Source organism: Lactuca virosa, chromosome 3 (genome assembly GCF_052849685.1).
Source record: "Lactuca virosa cultivar CGN04683 chromosome 3, Lactuca_virosa_CGN04683_v6, whole genome shotgun sequence".
NCBI lineage: Eukaryota > Viridiplantae > Streptophyta > Magnoliopsida > Asterales > Asteraceae > Lactuca > Lactuca virosa.
The window spans coordinates 174,351,734-174,372,465 of record NC_136428.1 but is presented as its reverse complement, the minus strand read 5'-3'; the positions used below and the strand labels follow the sequence as shown (position 1 = coordinate 174,372,465).

General features: G+C 34.1%; 1 protein-coding gene across 1 annotated transcript; it reads right to left on the bottom strand.

Moving 5' to 3' along the window:
* Nucleotides 1-15,808: 15,808 nt before the first annotated feature.
* Nucleotides 15,809-19,666, bottom strand: LOC145166831 (mental retardation GTPase activating protein). The gene is made up of 5 exons (XM_079085870.1): nt 19,405-19,666; nt 19,194-19,238; nt 18,852-19,112; nt 18,540-18,775; nt 15,809-16,205 (listed from the first exon to the last, which is right to left on the bottom strand). Exons 1-5 carry the CDS (start codon nt 19,622-19,624, stop codon nt 16,068-16,070), a joined length of 900 nt encoding a protein of 299 aa, XP_078941996.1. The 5' UTR covers nt 19,625-19,666; the 3' UTR covers nt 15,809-16,067.
* Nucleotides 19,667-20,732: the final 1,066 nt, after the last annotated feature.

Below are 20,732 nucleotides of genomic sequence, written 5' to 3'. Positions count from 1 at the left end.
GAGTTCATCATCATTGTATGAATATCTAGGCCATGACTCGCCGAGTTGTATGAACAACTCGTCGAGTTCATCTTCATAACTAAGAAGATTGTCTTGGACTCGCCGAGTTCCTCTTCGAACTCGTCGAGTACTATGATCTTCATGTCCATTACGGACCCAGTATGGCTGAATCCTTCACTACTCCACTCACTGATCCGAATCATAACAGAAGGGTTTGGGTTTACGACTCGACTCGCCGAGTCCATGAACGGACTCGTCGAGTCCACCTTGTGACATCTCTATTCTGTCGATTACAGTCCATTCCAACACTTCCAACTCATAGATCTGGACTCCTAATGCTAGCATTGCACGTAAAGTTGCTAACTTTACGTGCATGCAAGGTGCTATGAGGCTAGAATACTCGATCCAAGCTACAATGAAGGCCAAGGTCATGAAATGGGACCTTAGCTGGATAAAGCTAACAACTTTGAGCTTCTAAAGCTCAAGAGTGTCCAGATCTGTTGTCCAATCCATCCTCAAAGGCTTAATACTCGGATTCTACTTGGAAATGATCCAATTGTGACAAAAAGGCAAGCTAGAAAGGGGATCCATCAATTGAAAGCTCAAGGTTCAAACTTTTTACCTCCTAACAGTTTCCAAGTCAATATGGAGGCTGGATCTACTCTTCCTTCCTTTCTCCTTTCCCTCCAAGCTTCCAAGATGCACTCTAAAGGCCCTTAATCTTCTCAAAAGCTCAAACAATGGAGTTGGGTGGCTAGGGTTTTGGGTTCGGGACGAGAGAGGCTGTAAATGAACCCTAGGGAAGAGAATAAGATGCTTAAATAGGGTACCAAGTCCCGGAATTAGGGTTTACAAACCCAGACCAGACTCGCCGAGTCGGTCACTTAATCGTTGACACGGAACCCGCTCAGACTCGTCGAGTTCTTCCTTGGACTCGACGAGTTGACACCCTTTAGACTTAGGGTTTTCCTTCCTTTCTCGGCCTCTCTGATACTGGGTGTTACAGGTGACATATCGGACCTTTCAGGGTTATAGCCCGGGTGGGCAAGGTGACATATCGGTTGGATCTTCCGGAGGAGCTTAGGCAGATCCACATCACTTTCCACATTTCGCAGCTGTGAAAGTGCATATCCGATGATTCCGCGGTGGTTCCTTTGGAGGACATTCAGGTGGATGACCGCCTGAACTACATCGAGAGGCATGTAGCCATTCTCGACAAGAAGACGAAGGATCTAAGAAACAAGAAAGTGGAGCTAGTGAAGGTGCAATGGAAGCAACGTAAGGGCTCGAAATGGACGTGGGAGCCAGAGGACGAGATGAGGGAGCATTATCCCGAACTATTTCTAGCAGCAGCAGCTGACTTCAAGGACGAAGTCTAATTCAAGTGGGGGAGATTTGTAATGCCTGAGTCACTAGTTATTTCCCTTTGATTTAATTAAGTGTTTTATATTTTGAGGAAACCTGTACATTAGGCATACACAGTGTACGCGCGGCGTACATGTTTGAGACGTGAAGCGGGGGAAACCTCGCATACCTAGTCATATAAATTGAGGTTATATGAGTTACTGGAAGACAATAATCAGAGTATGCCAGCCATCGGAAGCTATGACAGGCCCTATAAGGATGTACAATAGAAGAAGGACATGGAGAGCGATATTCAATCCATGAAAGTTTGAAAAACTTCATTTATCTGACACTTCGCATTGAAATCGTAATTGTTAGTGAATCTTTAAGAAAATGACAACCATGGATGGGAAGTAACACACAGTCGAACCAAGATAGGATGTGAAGAATGTATAAGCGTATGAAGTTCATTTATGAACTAAACAAGCACCTCGCAAGATGGAATCCTTTCTTTAATGAAAGAATTCAAGGAGTTTGATTTTTGAGAAATGAATATGGACTATAAGATATATCACAGATAGTGGGAGTTAATGGCATTCTCGTTTCAATGAGAAAGTTCAAAGAGTTTGAACTTTGAGAAAAGAAAATAAGGAATATATATATATATATATATATATATATATATATATATATATATATATATATATATATATATATATATATATATATATATATATATATATATATATATATATATTAATGATAGTGGGAGAAATTAGGATCTTTGTTTCAATAAGAAAGTTCAAAGAGTTTAAATTTCGAGAAACGATGATGTAATGCCCGATTCACCAGGTATTTCCCTTCGATTTAATTAAGTGTTTTATATTGTGAGGAAAGCCGTACGTTAGGCATACACAGTGTACGCGCGTCGTACATGTTTGAGGCGCGAAGCGGGGGAAGCCTCGCGTACGCTGGGCGTAACCTGTCCAGTTGCAAACCCTAAATTTTAGGGTTTGCACCATATATAACGACATTAACTCCGTCCCAAACCTCATTCCCTCATCCTCCACTATCCCTAAATAGTAGAAAACGAACCCTAAACCTTTTGCATGCTTTGTGAGCTAATTTGGTGCACTTTTGGGTGATTTTTGGTGGTTTTGAAGAGGAAGAAGTTAGAAGAAGGAGCAAGAACGTGAAAAGGGCTTATAGATCCAGAAGTCTAGCATCTTTTCTGACTCATTTGAGGTGTCAAGCTTCAAACTTGAACATTGCATGCTTAGTTATAGTTTTGGGGTGCTTTATGTGGCATTTTGACTCCATAGTTGAGATTTCTTGTGTTCTAGTAGTTCCAGTCCATAAGAGTTGTCCTTTTGAGCTCTTAGAAGCATTTAGAGCCATAAAAATCAGGCCTTGATGGTTAAGCCACAACCATGCAAGTGTTAGATGGCTATAAAGTGTATTTAAGGACTTAAATTATGTGTTAACCCATCCATGCATGCAAAGACATAATGTTCGTAAGTTTATGGATTAGGACGTCTTAAAGGGTCTGGATCTATGTTTTGGACGTTAGAACTTAATGGTTTAAGTCACAAGGACATTTCTAAGGTGGTTGGCCAGTACGCCGGGCGTACCCCTGGTATGTTGCGCATACTGGGTCAACCTTCCCGTAATAGTCAAGGCCATCATACGTTGGGCGTACATGCCAAGTACGTCGCGCCTACGCATACAGAATGGTTAAACGTGGATTTTGGGCCTGAAATTGTTGAGCCTCATGACCCACTATGGAGTATGGCCTCTGGGCCTAGACCTAAAATTTGTGGTATTGGGCCTTGATGGGCCTTATTGGGCCTTAAAACTTAAATGAATGGACTTGGGCCTTAATATAATTAGGAGTTGGGCCTTGGGAGAAAGAGGCCCAATAGGGCAAGGATTAGGGAACCTTGCCTTAGGTCATTAACTAGAAGTTTGGGCCATAAGAGTCATATTTGGACCCAATAACTGATTTGGAAATTTGTTGTACTTTAGGGAGAGCAGTCCTGAGCCATCCGAGGAGTACGATTTCGGCATACACAGTGAGGTGAGTCTCCTTTCGTAGAACTCGTGGGTCGAAGGCACCACAACCGGCCCACTAGTATTGATATGACTTAGTAATTGTCTTTGTGATAGTTATTAAGGTGGCATGTATTGTTTGATGCTTATGTGTGATATACATGATTTATGTGGTAGTGGTAGGGATGAAATAGACCCCGTAATCGGTTGAAATAAATCGAAGGGTAGGTCGGGCACCCAGATATGCCTGACATGGGTAGGTTGGGCACCCAGGTATGCCTGACATGGGTAGGTCGGGCACCCATGTATGCCTGACATGGGTAGGTTGAGCAGCCAGGTATGCTTAGCAGGGTAGGTCGGGCACCCAAATATTCCTGACAATATGTTATGTTGTATGTGGTATGGTGGGTCAAACTCACTAAGCTTTGTGCTTACCATTTCAGTTTGTGTTTCAGGTACTTCCAGCTCTAAGGGGAAAGGGTCGGCTTGATCGCATCGCATCACACAATGATTTTCCGCATTAGTGATTTTGGGATTATGACTCTGATGATGATTTTATATGTACCGTTTTGATTGTACAACTAAAATATTTTATGTTCACATGATTTTGGGAAAAACAATATGTTTCATCTATGATTTGATAAACTTAAAAAAATGAAATTTTCGGGTTGTATTTTTAAGGGCGTTACAGATGATAAGTTATGCTAATGGAAGTAACTGGGATATTTTTTTTCAATGAGAAACTTCAAGGAGTTTGAATATCGAGAAACAAAGATGAGCCATGGGCGTGCCAATGCAAGTGGGAGAAATAATATGCATATTGAATGTGTTGATCTATGGAGATAGATCTAGGTAATTCATTATGATAAGCTAAAGTACATGAGGTTTCGAGGTAACTCAGAATAGTTCATAATGTGTGGAATTACATTAATCTAATGTCATAGTTGTAGTATTGAGCTAGAAATGAATCGTGTTCCACATGCTTGTTCTTATGGGATCGATCATGTATTCCATAACATATACCAGATCTGATGACTTATATGCCTCAAGCATCGTAGGTCAAATAAGATGAACTTGGCGAGAATCGATGAGTCAAAATCAAGAACGTTCCTTAGTGTCCTAGAAGGAGAAAGGAAGGATAAGATCGTAGTATGAAAGAGTTCAATGTAGATGTTACACAGATGCAGAGTTTCACACTACTAAAGACAAATCTGTTTATAGTTAAAATTTGTGCCTTTTACTGAATGGTAAAGTACTTGCTTAACAGAGTACCATGTAATACACCATAGTGGATTTAATAATAAACTTGGAGTATATTGTAACCAATTAGATTGAAAATGAAGCTATATTACTTAAAGAGATCATTACTGGCATCTTTGTTGAAAAAGTTCCGTAATTGATCATCCTTATGAAAATTTATTGTGATTGAAAGGGTGAATTTACCTCAAGTATGGATCCTATAGTCACTCAAACATACATGGTGTTTACTCAGTAAGAACCATCACATTTGATAGTTGTTCGAATGAGAAAGACATCATAGTGAAACTTGATCATAAGGAAATTAATTTGAAAATTATTTGACTAGATACCACTTTAAATAGTTTTTTTAGATTTAATAACTTAAGAAGTATAAAGTCTTAATCTGATTTGGCGATTATTAAGTAGAGATTTATCGTCGTGTTCTCCTTTTTCATGTTTAAAACTTTCTTCCTGAATATTAATTTATTCAAAACCCCACAGCCTTTCATACTATTCAGACTAAGTATGAGAATTAGGAATATCATGAGGTTAGTGGAATGTCCATTGAGATTGGACATACAATGTAGATTGCGTTAACACTCGTGAGTACTTGAAATGGTGACTTTTAGTATTGGAACAACCCACACTCGGAGATATTACTTCATGGATTCAATCATGAGTAATTATGAGACGATAATATCCTTCATTCTTAAAATGAAGATACATTAAGTTCTTTGCATACAAGTTGGTTGTGTATTGGTCTTGCTCAAATGCTATCCATAACTGATGGTTATAACGAGTAAGTCATGATTTGACAAGTAGAAAAAAACTATGTAGTCAAAGTTTATGTGTTCCTTCTGCCTTAACAGGAAATGCAATATCCATGGGCCCATTGATGACTTTGTACTGATATATCATGTGTCTGGTCATGTTCGGACTAATTTTATGTGTTTAATTAGTAGTCTGATTTGATCATCATAAATCGAAAATCAAGAAACACAATGTTGAACTGTTAGGTTGATTTATAATCTATGACTCGTTTCACAAAGATATATTGTAGAAACAGAGGAATAATTGATCACTTATCTAAGGGATGATACTTGATAAGCTCAGATTTCAACAGTTGTTGTGGAAGACACACTTTGTTGGTTATTCAAAGATTATTTTACCAATAGTAATTAACGAATTGTTTAAGTGGGAGACTATTGAAAATAGGTGTCCAATGTCATAACTAAATTGGTATAACTTTGGGAATAACAACAAAGTCCTTGCCCTCAAGAGCTAAAATATCTAGAATAGATTTTAAGAGAGTGAGGAAAATAGTTTATTAAATTATTACATGTAAAAAAATTAATTAGAAACTTGTTAAAATTAATTTAGAATTAATTAGAATTAATCAAAAATTGATTAAAGATGGAGGGAATGAATGTTAACAGTTTAAAAGTTGAGAAAGAGGAACATTTTGGAACCCCTTAAATGGGTGGATGGTTTCGGGGAGTTCTAGAAGGGTTCTAGAATCGATCAAAATATCTGATAAAGAAAGGATTTGAATATGGATTAAATTTGATTATTTAATTGATTCAAATCAACTTTGTCTGCAAGTTACCTGAACAAAAAATAGACCCTTTGGCCTTCATTATTTTCATTTCTAACCTCCCTAATACTTTGAGAATCCGATTTTCTCATGCACTCTCTCATCTCTCCTAAATATTCTAGGGTTTTAGTCTTTTGGATGTGATCCATTAGAGGCATTCCTACTTTGGGTGCTAGTCCTTCCAAGTGATTTCAAGAGTTCGTGATCTTCAATTGGATTACAAGTATATATGATTTTACGTTAAAGGTTGGTAATCTTATCCCTCTTGTTAGTTTACTTTCATAGTTTTGAAATTAGGTTTCTATAATAGTAAAACCTAGATATAGGGTGCATGTACACTTAGGATTATTATTGAATGCATTCGTTGCCTAATCTAGAGTAAATATGCATAGAAAATCAAACATGGTCTTGTCTACAAAATGGGGATTTCAACACCTATAAGTATAGCAAGAAAAAGGAACAAAGAATTAACATTTCTTACATATGAGTAAACATGATAACAAAAAAAATCTTGGTGAAGGAAAAAAGCATACTGTCATAATAATCATTGTAAGAATCAACTATACGAGATCTAAGTCCTTTTCTGTAGTACTCTCAATCAGTAGGTTCTGGTTCATGAAATACCAAATGAAATATTTTAAGCATGTATGTAATATGTATATGTATACTTATATATAACAAACACAACTTTAAACAAGAGAGATGGTTCCTACGACGTGATGTTCCTTAATTTCTATTAGGCTTGTCAAGCCCAACAAATAAAGGGGTACAAAATGACTCCAAAAACACTGCTACTTTGCACTAAAAATTTAATACAAGGTAAGCAGGGTCGATTGAAAGAGACACAAGACAAATTCTTATACCTTTTTGCACAAGGTACGATAATGGTCACATAAATGGGGGGTTTGTATGCAATGATTTAAACAAGATAATAAAGCAATAAGCAAATGATCGATTAAATGAAACAAATTCAAGATTTGTGAGGACTCCAACTCTATGCAAAACAATTTAACAATGTGATTCCATGGATGAGATGATATTTGTTCAATTTTATCAAAGTTGGTACTTGGAAATGCTAACAAGCTCTAGCACTTCCCATTCACCACATTAATTAACCAAAATAAGCTATTTGATTAATCCTAACCTTACCAATCTAATCTAAACAAGCTCTTAGAGTTAGGTTGAAAAATTGCATTAAACTTTATGTGAATGTTCCCAACAACATTCAATACTCCTCACAAGCCCGAGAGCATAAAAATGTGTGAATATGACTTACACTAGATTTATTCTAAAGAGTTCAATTTAGTGCTTGTTACTTGCTCTATTTTGCAAAACAATTACAGACTTTACACAATAGATAACTTGAATTATTTAACTCTAATTCAAATGGCCAATAAGAGCTAAATTAAAATCAAACATTCAATTTAAGCGAAATCAAATTCACTAGATAGAAATTGGAACAAACATCAAATCACATGATTGAAATCACAACTAAAAGTCAAGACATAAAGTTGGAGAATCTAGGGTTCTAGCCACACATGACTAGAACAAGAACACAAATCTAGAAAATGGTGTTAAAGTTCTTACAAAATGAAATCCAAATGAAATCCAAGTGTTAATTGACTCCAAAATCCTCCAGAAAATCGCCCCAAACTCCCAAAATCGACAGACAAAAAGATGAAATCGGTTCCCCCTTTTAAGAAAGATGAAAAACTGCTTTAAAACCCACGTCCACGTTTACACGACCCACGTAAATTAACACTGTCGTTTATGCGGCCCGCGTTAACGCAAAAAGTAGAACGCTCAAACCGCCATTGTAGATCCAAATCCACTCCCGTGAAAACTCATGCCTTACGTTTACACGGCCGTGTGAATCCCTGAATTGCCAAAATCTTCAATTCTTCAATATCTTCTTCCCCGGTGCTCCGCAAGTCCTAAAATCTTGTCCACATCTTTTATTCACCTCGTTAAGCAAGATCCCACCTCCAAAAGTCCCTGAAATATCACAAAAGTGTGCGAGTGAAATAGTATCATGGAAAATCCCGAAAAACATGTAAAATGCATGAGTTTAAGCCTAGATGCAATGCAATTTTATGAAATGGAACTACAAGATGGGTGCATGAAATGCACCTAATAAATCTCCCCATGCTTGAACCTTTCTTGTCCCCAAGAAAGAACAAGAAAAATTTAGAACGGAGAAAACAAAAGAAAAGGAACAAAAATCAAAATCCAAACTTTTGAAACTTAATGCAATAACCAAAACAAACATGAAAGAGATCCAACCCAATTAACCTCATTTTTGTAGCATAGTTGAGAATGTACCTGTTGTACCTTAAGTCAACTTGGCATTCATCCTACAATAGTATATATAATAGTAAAAACAACACTTTTGGCCACTCCCTAATGCAACTCAACAGAATCAAAAGTCACAACACTTGTTCAATCTTACTAGTATTGAATCAACACGTGGAACAAATTATGGTCTTACTCTCTTGAAAACACATGTGATGAAAAATATGTGCAACCATATTTATTTTACAAAATATGGAAATGACCGACTCCAACTATTTGTTGATATATTTCAGACCACTTACACCAGTCAAAGTAGTTAACAGTCAGTCCCAATATCATAAGTTCAAGTCCAAGTCCAAGGGAATCTTTTGGCAGCCAAGCATTTTTCCTAACTTGAGTACATACAATAATACATATTATTCAATTAAACTATAAAAATAAATATATACATACCATCTAATTATATTTTTCCTACAAATAAAGCTCATGACTTTCTTTGAAATCCATGTAACGGGCTTCCAACCAACACATCCAGAGTAGATGACCTTAGTGTGCTAGATTTAAAGAAATCCATCAGGTTTACTTTCCCAAACCTCAAAGGCCACATAGTAGCTTTATTTGAATACCTATACATATATACGTATATATTTTTTGTTATTATTAAGTTCATGACTTTCTATGGAACCCGTGTAGCGAACTTTCAACCCAATCAGCCCCAAACAATTCAACTTTAGGCAATTAGGCGTAGAATACCCCTCAGAGTTTACTCATTCGAGTCCCAAAGGTCACAGATTAACTTAATAATTTTTTTAAGACAAATAAAAGCTAAGACAACACATAATACTCTTTTTAATTTATTTTCTAGGCTTATTTCTTTATATTTTCGTCCTTCACTCTTCAATTATTGGGACATCTCACGGTCTATTACCGTGAGCGGCTTCTAAGAAATTTTTTGGGGGACTGATGTCAACACGCAAAGACCCGTAAGTATAGTTGGAAACTTTGTCCCCAGGCAGGGTATTTAAAAGGGAATAGGCAGAAAGGACTTTTTAGAGTGCTGGGAGTCTCGGGTCACTAAAATTTTACATTCTTTTTATGATTTATTGAATTTGGCATTTTGGGTCCAATTGAACACTTACTATTCATAAGACCAGTCACGTGTCCCAAAGGTTGACTCATACCTGTTGTTATGCTTCGGTGTTAAAAACCTTTTCATTTTCTATTTTGCACGAGTAGCTTCGGGAGTTGTGTTCGTGTGTGATTAGCTTGCTTTGAGATTTTCAATAAAAATGGCAAGTCTAATCTCGAGGAATACTACTCACTTACCAATTGAACTGTTTTCAGAAGATTCAGTTGCCTTGGATTAGATCAAAACAAACACAGGATATTTTCTTTTGAATTTTTTTTTTCAAATCTATGCAATACAAAAAACAAATGAGATGCAAAAATATTAAAATTAGGATAGAAAAAAAATCTTTTTGGTTTTGAAAATTTTAAAATGCAGAAAAAAAAATGCAATATGTACAAATTGTAACCTACATGCAACATGATTCATTTGCATGGATGGATGTCCCTCCCCAAGCTTAAAATAGAGCATCGTCCTCGATGCTTGAAGAGGGCTAAACCATATAATTATCGGGGATGGTAGAGGATGGTAGCCGGGTTGGGAATGGGTCCAAAAAGTCACAAATGCACATTAATTGAACTTTTAAGCAAAATATGAACGGTTAAAGATATGGAAAGAATTTACCAAATTTTTCTTGGAGCCTTGCAATTGTGGTGAGAACCTCCTCTCATCCTCCCCAAGCTATCCGTGAAATATTTTTGGAGCCGGAGATTCATTTTCCTCGGGTTACCTCCCGGTTAGCCGCCCTTTTTTTTAAAGTCGTTGGCTCGACATGGCCCCTGGATATGCATCAATCTAAGTATGTGGGGCTCTCCAATACATCAACCTTCTCGCCACTTCCTTCAACGGAACACTTATCTTGTACTTGACTTTCTTTTTACGTGGGAACCATACTGGACTTAGACCATTAAGGACAACAATCGTCCAACCGACCCCTTTCTTGTACTTGTCCAGTAAGGTGATCAAATCTTCCTTCTTTGATAGGGTGGTCGAGTTGATGACCATTTGGGTTTCTTCCTTCTCGGGATACATATCCTTTGAAGGGTCCAGCAGAATTATCGTTTTCGGCTCTTGTGGTTGGTCTACCAGTGAAAGGAGTTTCTCATTGGTAGTGGGTGGCTCAACCTCTTTTTTGTCAACCTCCAACACCTCCTCTATAGCTTCCTTGACATCCTCCTCCATTTCTACTTCTTCCTCGGCTTCAAATTGTAATATTGGGTCATCAAAAATTTTCTTATCGTTCAAGGTAACGGCAGAAACGATATGCCTTGGGTCCTCTTCACTTTTCAATGGTAATTCGCCTTGAGATTCCATTCTACTCACAGATTGCGTAAGTTATGCAATTTGTTGCTCTAAACTTTTGAGGCTAGCTTTGGTTGTTTCTTGGAATATTTGTGTAGTAGTGGCAATGCTTTTGACAATGTCTTCCAAGTACATGCTTGACGTTTCAGGTTGATGAGGAGGTGGAGGATATGGTTGTTGGAACTGTGGAGTTTGTTGGTATTGGTCATTTCCCCAAGCTTGGAATGGGTTTTGGTATTGGTTGTTTCCCCAAGCTTGGTTATAGTCTCACCATTGATCATGTTGAGGTTGATAATAACTCCATTGGTTTGGCCAGTAGTAGCTTCCCCTTTCCTGCACTTCCTCCCATTCCCCTTGTAAATTTGGACATATGTTGGTATTGTGTCCATTTTGAGTGCAAAAATCACAAGGAATAGGTGTAGGTTGCACACTTTGGTCATTTCCAATCATTATAACTATCTGGGATAGCTCAGAAAGTTGGTCATTTTCGAGCCACACTTTTTGTTTTTTTATAGTGATGTACCTGCTCACATAAATCCTGACATAAACAATTAGTAACACCGTGTCCCTGGCAACGGTGCCAATTTGTTAGGCCCCAAGCCCAACAAATAAAGGGGTACAAAATGACTCCAAAAACACTGCTACTTTGCACTAAAAATGTAATACAAGGTAAGCAGTGTCGATCCACAGAGAGACGAGACAAATGCTTATACCTTTTTGCTCAAGGTACAATAATGGTCAAATAAATGGGGGGTTGGTATGCAATGATTTAAACAAGAGAATAAAGTAATAAGCAAATGATCGATTAAATGAATCAAATTCAAGATTTCTGAGGACTCCAACTCTATGCAAGACAATTTAACAATGTGATTCCAAGGATGAGATGATATTTGTTCAATTTTATCTAAGTTGGTACATGGAAATGCTAACAAGCTCTAGCACTTCCCATTCACCACATCGATTAATCAAAATAAGCTCTTTGATTAATCCTGACCTTACCAATATAATCTAAACAAGCTCTTAGAGTTAGGTTGAAAAATTGCATTAAACTTTATGTGAATGTTCCCAAAAACATTCAATACTCCTCACAAGCTTGGGAGAATAAGAATGTGTGAATATGACTTACACTAGATTTATTATAAAGAGTTCAAATTAGTGCTTGTTACTTGCTCTATTTTGCAAAACAATTACGGATTTTACACAATATATAACTTGAATGATTTAACCCTGATTCAAATGGCCAATAAGAACTAAAATTAAAATCAAACATTCAATTGAAACGAAATCAAATTCACTAGATAGAAATTGGAACAAACGTCAAATCACATGATTGAAATCACAACTAAAAGTCAAGACATAAAGTTGGAGAATCTACGGTTTTAGCCACACATGACTAGAACAATAACACAAATCTAGAAAATGAAGTTAAAGTTCTTACAAAATGAAATTCAAATGAAATCAAAGTGTTTCCAAGTGTTAATTGACTCTAAAATCCTCCAGAAAATCGCCCCCAAAGCTCCCAAAATCGACAGACAAAAAGATGAAATCGGTTCCCCCTTTTAAGAAAGATGAAAAACTGCTTTAAAACTCACGTCCATGTTTACACAACCCGCATAAATTAACACTGTCGTTTATACGGCTCGCGTAAACGCAAAAATTAGAACGCTCAAACTGCCTTTGTAGATTCAAATCTGCGGCCCCGCGTAAACTCATGCCTTACGTTTACACGGCTGTGTAAATCCCTGAGTTGCCAAAAATCTTCAATTCTTCAATATCTTCTTCCCCGATGCTCCGCAAGTCCTGAAATCTTGTCCACATCTTTTATTCACCTCCTTAAGCGAGATCCCACCTCCAAAAGTCCCTGAAATATTAAAAAAGTGTGTGAGTGAAATAGTATCATGGAAAATCCCGAAAAACATGTAAAATGCATGAGTTTAAGCCTAGATGCAATGCAATTTTATGAAATGGAACTATAAAATGCGTGCATAAAATGCACCTAACAATTTCCCTCTTAACTACTTCAAACTGTGACTCTTGTGCTGTAAAACAAAGTGGACCATAAATAATTTGTATTCATTTCTTTATGGTACAAGCCTCTAAAGTAATCATAGTCAACAAAAAGTTTGACCAATTTTTTTTTTTAAAAGTATGACCTTTTATTCATGAATCATCCGTAAGCTCAAAACATTCAAGTAATGCATCATCCAGAAGCGATCTACAAATTGGATGGCATGTTTCACTATATAAACACTTTCTTAATTATGATATAATGAATTCCACATACATAATTTTTTTTCAAATTGAAAACAGAAAGGGTATATATATTCACCTCCTATACCGAAAAATGACTGAATATCCAGATTTCAAAAAGTACCTACATATGATATGCAAATCCACATTATCTTGTAAAGTTTGAAATAAATAGTTAGAAAAGTTGTGTATAGTTAGAGTAGGGGTATACTCAGAAGATGTTGTTCCTATATTTCTAGAGCTGAAGTTATTGATGTAACGTACATAATGTTGCTCTAAAGGAATAATAGTCCCACCAGATGTCACACATACAACCCTTCAAGGCTCCACACTTCCTATTACCACATGAATGTTAAAAAAATATTAAAAGAGACAAAATATATACAAACTAATGAAGTGAAATGAACATGCCTGATAAAGAAGAATTGTGATGTTGAAGAATATCAACATATTTCAGAAGTAGGGCCAAGTCATAGAAGGATGTTGTTTCAGCTACAACATCGATGGAAATGGCTACCACTTAACTGCAATTAAACCAATTATTAATATTAATTAAGAGTGATTAAGTACTCAAACCAATCAAGTAGTTATAAACAACTTTAAGAAAAACCAAGAAGAGCATCATAAAACAATTCGTAAAATGCATACTAGATATGATGAAAGCATTCTTAGGCTCATCTTTAAATGATGCAAATGCTTAATTATTACAACCCCAAAAGTAAAAATCCACTTCTTACATATTAAAAATGTATAGACAATGATTGAACCAAAACATATCTTAATCGGACCTAGGGCTTGTAAACTTGAGCATTCATTATAGTCTCTGGCGAGGTGAGGTGAGCCCAAGGTCGCCAGTGAGAAGAGGTGAGCCGAGGTCGCCGAAAGGTGAGGTGAGCAGAAGTCGTCGACCGTTAAAGAGAGCACTCATACATTTTGAATGGTTCTTTAGAAAAGCCCTAAAATGGTCCTTGCAATTTTGTGATACAAATAATGTTCGACGCGCGTTAATTGGAAGAATTAGAAAATGACACGCTTACATGACACAAGTTTTATGATAGACACCCTCCGTGTTTTTCTTTTGTGACACTAATTTTAGGACATGCAAAAATACATGTCCTAAATCCTTCATATTTTGAGAGAGCTGGTATTATTTTTAGGACACACAGTTTTGTGTATCATAAAACCAGTGCTTGTCATGGTTCTAATGTCATTACAAGTCTATATTCTAGTAGTGGATCGATCTATCCAGGTAAGGTAAAAGGGTTTTAAGATTAAAGGGCAATTTGGTCAATTACTCTTGTATTTTTAAATAAAATGATTATAAAATATGAATAATAATTAAAAGATTATAAAAAAATAATTTTTTTTTGAGCAAATATGATATTTTATTGGTTAAAAATGATATATATATATATATATATATATATATATATATATATATATATATATATATATATATATATATATATATCATTTTCGAAAAAAACATTTTTAAAATCCTAGCCACTCATTTTGTAGATAAAAAAACATTTTTAAAATGCCAAATAATTGAAAATTTTCGAAATTTTTTTAAATATTATTTTCGTCATTTATATTTTCCAAAAAAAAAAATTACCGTTCTTTTTAAATATTCTAGTAGAATATTAACATATTCTAATAGAATAGTAGAATATTTTACATATCTGACAAATCTAGTAGAATTAACATGGTCTAAAATGAACCTGAACATATATATATATATATATATATATATATATATATATATATATATATATATATATATATATATATATATATATATAAAGTCGGACAAATACAATATTTTGAAGCTTAAAAAAAGATACACGAAATTCTCATATTTTGGTTTTTGACCTAATTTCGCCGAGTAAATTATCTCACAAATTTGAAATGAATATTTTAAAATGTGTTATTTAAAATAGTCATTGTGAGTAGGACTGTTCACTATTTGATAAAACCGAATTGTCCAATTGGACAATTTGGATCAGACTATTTGGTTCGGATATTCAGATTTTTGGATTGGTTTTCAGCAAAACCGAATTATTATTTTGGATTTCGCATTGGTTTTGGTTTATAAACTAAGGACTGAATAGTCCAAAAAAACCGAATAACAACTTATTATCTATTTTTCATATGTATATTTAACTATTTATAAATTTACTAAATTATTATTTTTAGTTATTAGAAATTTTCATCGAATATACTACTTTAAAATTACTTTTTATCACAAGTTTTTTTGTCAATAAAATATTAACTATAATATATTTTCTTAGTATTCGTTCATAAATTATAATTTATAAAAAAAATGGTTTCTTTATAGATTTTGCTAATATTCAAGTTATATATTTTTCAAAATGCATTGCCTCTTGAAAACTGAATTGTAAAAACCTATCCAACCGAATTATAATTTGGTTGGATCGGATCGAATTTAAATTTAGTTTGGAATATTCGGATCAATGTTTTGAAAACCGAAATCTATTCGGATTCACTTGATTGGATCGGATCAAACCAATTCATCCAAACGAACACCACTAATTGTGAGAGTTGTTATACTTTATATGGATATTAACCTGGACTGAATTATCACATTTGCATAGTATAAATAAATAATTATTAGAACCAGTAAAAGTTGAATGAATATTACAAACTTCACGAAATAAAAACAATTATGCAAGTAATACACCCACACAAACATTAAAAAGGGCCTTTAAACTAATTACTTATATTGATTTCATCCTTGCAAAATCGAAAGACTTGGATCAAACCCTAATCCATACCATATTTCATACATTAATCATTATTTTATTTTTAAAACTACTAATTAATTAATCTTGTAATTACTACAGTAATAAATTAGTTTAATTGTTTTCTTGTCGGCCACACATTCTTGAAGGAGAAACACCCACTCGTTCGCTTGCACATGCAACCATATCTCTTCACTTCATCCTCATCATCCTCTTTTGTTTCTTCTTTTCCCCCCACATCTTCCTCCTGTGCATGATAGGTACAACTCACGTTACTGTCACATGCATGCTTTTCATTTCACCAAAATTTGAATATCTAATATCTAAAGAACAAGTTATTACAGCAATATTACGTCTTATTTAATTGACTTAACGTCACAACAATACAAATAACAGTTTTACTAATATGTTTATTTTTTAAATTTCTAAAATTATGACTCTTTTTATCAGTAGCAGAGGCTTTCTTCAACAAAAAGTCTCTACGACTTGTCTAAGTCATGCCATGTGATCAGTAAAAATGGATAATATTTGTTTCTACCAAGATGTTGAATTAACTTTTTATGATCATTTTAAGTGTTCTTTTTGTCTTTTACATACAAATAGTTAAAATTATATTTTTTGCCATTTAAAGAATATTGAATCATATAACTTTTAACATTTTCTTGACTTTTCTTGTAATAATGTGTATCTTTTCAATGTAAAAAGTTGTGGATAGTGGAACAGCAAGGCACCTTTTTCGTGATAAACTCATGTGATTGTAATATATGGAAAAACATGTACATAAATTTAAATTATAGTTTGTATAGACTACGTACATATGTATGTATGTATGTGTTTTTGTACAATTCATATGCGTGCGTGTGTATGTTTGTGTGTGCATATGTATAAGAATTACGAAGAAAATGGTAAAAGTGATATACAAGGAGGAAAAGGGCAATGATTAAGAGAAGACATAAAACTGGAAATCGATAAATGATGGTGAAAAGAGGGAAGAAAAGATGCCATTATTTTCAAATATCTTCTGGTTGTTGATTGAACCCTTTTGTTTCATATGTTGGTTCTTCTTCCCAAAATATGTCATGTCTAGGTGTCGTTTTGGAAAAGCTGCTTTCATCTTTATAATAAAGCAATCTTCTTTTATTCTGTTTCTAAGATAAACGTTTATGAAACAAATTTATATTGTCTTGATTAGTATATGTAACCAACCATAAATTTAATTTTATTAATTTATGTAGTTACATGACTAGTTTTTGTTATATATTCAATTATTCATCCATAAATTGGTAAAATTGTTCAAATTATTATGTAATATGATAAAATGTTCGTATGTTGTTATATAAGTTCATAACTTATAACTTATGTGCATAAGTTAACAAAAACATTCAACTTGGTTGATAATTTCTAAATAAGACTTTCTTAATACGATTTATTGTTTTAGAGTCTGGATCGTGGAATTAGTAGGAGTATGCCAACTAGCATGGACGAAGCCAACTATTTTTTATCCCACCAATATTTATTTAATAAAATTCTTAAAAGATTTTATAACAATAGTAAAAAAAAACTATTATAACTAATTTGTGAAACTCCATCTCGTCTTTTTGGTATTTTTTTTCCTAATGGGAAGTGACCCATACACAAATATAAAACATTGCAAAACACATGTTTAGAGATAAACTCTTGTGTATGGATCTCCTTTTTTTTTTTTTTATAATTATGCTATTATTAGCAAAGAAAACAAACTCTGATAATTCATTAAAATGATGTAGTTTTATGGTATTAAAACATTAGAAAACAACCATTTGGATAAACATCTTTAAAAGTTTCATCATATAGATCAAGAAACACAAATAAACTAACAATTTCTTTTAATATAACATACCAAAGTATGTTTGTTTTAATTGTTGGATATGTAAGTAATGATTGTACTTGAATACACATTTGAGTTTAGCAAGTGTTGATTGAATATACCCCAGGTGAAAGCTGGCTCTGCAGAATGTGAATGGGTAAAGTACCCTACTATGCACGATTTCCTTCTGTTTACCCTCTTCCTTTCAAATAAAATGGTCCCACGAAATTTTTATTTTGTTTCCTCTAGTTATTTCATATTTTTTTTTACAATTTTGTTTTCAAAATATTGTAAATAATTTGTAATTTCAATCCTAATGGGTTATATTCTTCCAATCCTGATTTCATTTTCACGATTATAATAATAATACTTCTTCATTTTATCTATTTTGAAAGGATAATATCCAAATAATTAAATGAAGATTCCACCATCCAAAAAAAGAAACAAAATAACAAATCTTTGATCAGCATATAGACCCAACACTTACAGCTATCTCAATCGGTTAAAACTTTTATATTGTCCATATCTTGAAAAGATTCTAAAAAATATCCAAAAAAGAACCCGATACAAAATTTGAAATACTATACGTTCCTATCAAACCCATATATGTTAAAAAAGACAGCCATAATTTTCATAAAAATATCGCCAACTTTCAAATTTTTGAAAATCAAAGCACAATTTTGTAACTAGCATTTATATACACAAATAAACAAAGTATATATATAAGGAATTTACCTTGAATTTGAAATTTGAATTGGAATTGGAATTGGATTTCGATTCTGATTCTGACTTTGAGCTTGAATTTGACGAATCTAAGTTCATATTGAATTTCATCGACCTTTCTTGAATCGAAGGGGTAGAAGTCGGGCTCACAGTACTACTCTCAATTAGATTACTTTGAATTCCAACATCTCGTTTCATCATCATCATCAACCTCTCTTCGATCTTATTGTCTTTAGCCTCATTTTCATCTGTTTAATAATTAAAATGTTATCACCAAAAAGAAAAAGAAACAAATAAAGTTAGCAAAAACGGATGTTGGAGAACCTTGAATCGGGTGAATATTTGCAAGTTTATGAGGCAAGATTCTTGAAGAATGGTGGATTAAAGGTGCAGACATGGTCATTCTATTGGCTATGTTTCTGAAAGATCGTCCATTCATGAGTGTTTTTGAAGATAAACACTCAACTGGGACTTCACCAGAAAGCGGATTACATATATATCTTTCTGCTTCATTCCATTTCGAGTTTAGAGCAAACCCTTCTGGTGATAAGTATTCCCATGTGTTTATTGACCGCAATTGTAATGCTACAAGTTTTCAAAACAAATTAGTCCACTTTTATTTCAAGAAACCGAGTAATTTTAAAAGAAAGATGATAAAACATTCACCTTTGAGCGCGTTAGTGAACGAGTAAGTCGACGGGTCTATCTCCTCTGTGGATGGATAATTCACTCGTTAGATAAAAAAGAATATGATAAATATCCTACCTGACTGTAACAATGACAGTTACAGCCACGTAGATTGAATCAACAAGCGTTTGTAATTAAAATTACAACCGGGTGTTGATTCAAGTTAAAAGATTGATCAGTATGGTTATACCTTTGAGGGTGTAGCCAGGGGAGGATGCAGTGCTGGAGATGGTGAAATTTGAACGGAACGACTTGCATGCATCCTCCCTGAAGCTTGTGATCCGTGAAGACGAGAAACGTCTGGAGATTGTGTTGTCACGGCTTATCATTCGGGCTTTGACACCTACTTCTTTGAAGTTTTGATCTTGTTTTGTTTGAGAATTTAAAGAAGATTGAGTTTCCATGGCCATGGGAGAAAAGAAATGAAGGTGTTAATGTGCTTGAAATGGCAAGAGGGCTTGTTTTTATAAGGGTGGACCCGATGACAACTATTTGAATGTTGGTCGGAGTGTGGTGAATTTTCCCTCCATGAATATCATTTAATGCATCTATTTTAAATGGTTTGATTCAACTCAATCAAACTGTAATAATCGAAAGCGTATGTAACTTTACTGTTGCGTCCATTTATTTTTATAATATAATATTCTATAGAAAAAAATTAATAAAGATCTTGAAAGCTGATCAAAGGGAAATAAAAGAAAGATAGAAGTCGTTCGACTTATAACTTATCAAATTATGTCTCCTTTCTACTTAAAACCTGGCGGAGATTCATCACTCGTATGCTTGGTAATATTGAAGTTTATTTCTAAGTAAACGAATATGTTTTTAAAAACAAAAAAATCATAAATTAATTGTCTTAAAAATTGAACTTTTGAAATTAATAGAGTTAAGAGACATGTCGTGTAGTGTCAGTATTTGAATGGATATGATGTCATGTCATACGGGTTATTGGGATTTCAGAAATAAACGATAACAATTCACGTTTCCGTACAAACTTCATAAATGGAGCAACATACCAATTAATGTTAAAATAAATATCAAAGTTTATACCATAGCATTAGGCCATGGTTAATTATGAGGACAAGCAAATTTCTCTACATCTTACTACCATCTTCTTCAATGCCGTACGTGTAACGAAGAGAAAGGAATAAAGAAAAAATAGCCAGGAAAAGAGAAGAAAAAAAGTTGATGGATCATGCCCTTTCGTGATAAACACAAAGAACCATCACAACCAATGGCAATGACTAACTCTAAAAGTTTGATACGGGTTACAAAGATTGTCGATATTCAAAATAGCAAGTGGAAAGAGTTTCTTAATATTTAAAGTCGTAAATGGAAAAAAAAATTATAATTTAAGCAAAAGTTACAGTTTAATCCTTCTATCCGCCATATCTTGAAATCGATTAATTATATCGTAAAAGAAACTGTAGCAACACATTATTTTTAATAAAAATGACAAAAAAGTAGTTTAAAATTTGACCATACATACTATTCTGCAACTTATTTTTGTTATATTTC

Coding starts and splice junctions, on each gene's coding strand:
- LOC145166831 (XM_079085870.1), bottom strand. CDS start 19,624: ATGGCCATGGAAACTCAATCTTCTTTAAATTCTCAAACAAAACAAGAT. Junction 18,776..18,851: donor AAATATTCACCCGATTCAAG/GTTCTCCAACAT, acceptor ATTATTAAACAG/ATGAAAATGAGGCTAAAGAC. Junction 16,206..18,539: donor ATTCAAATTTCAAATTCAAG/GTAAATTCCTTA, acceptor TATCATGCACAG/GAGGAAGATGTGGGGGGAAA.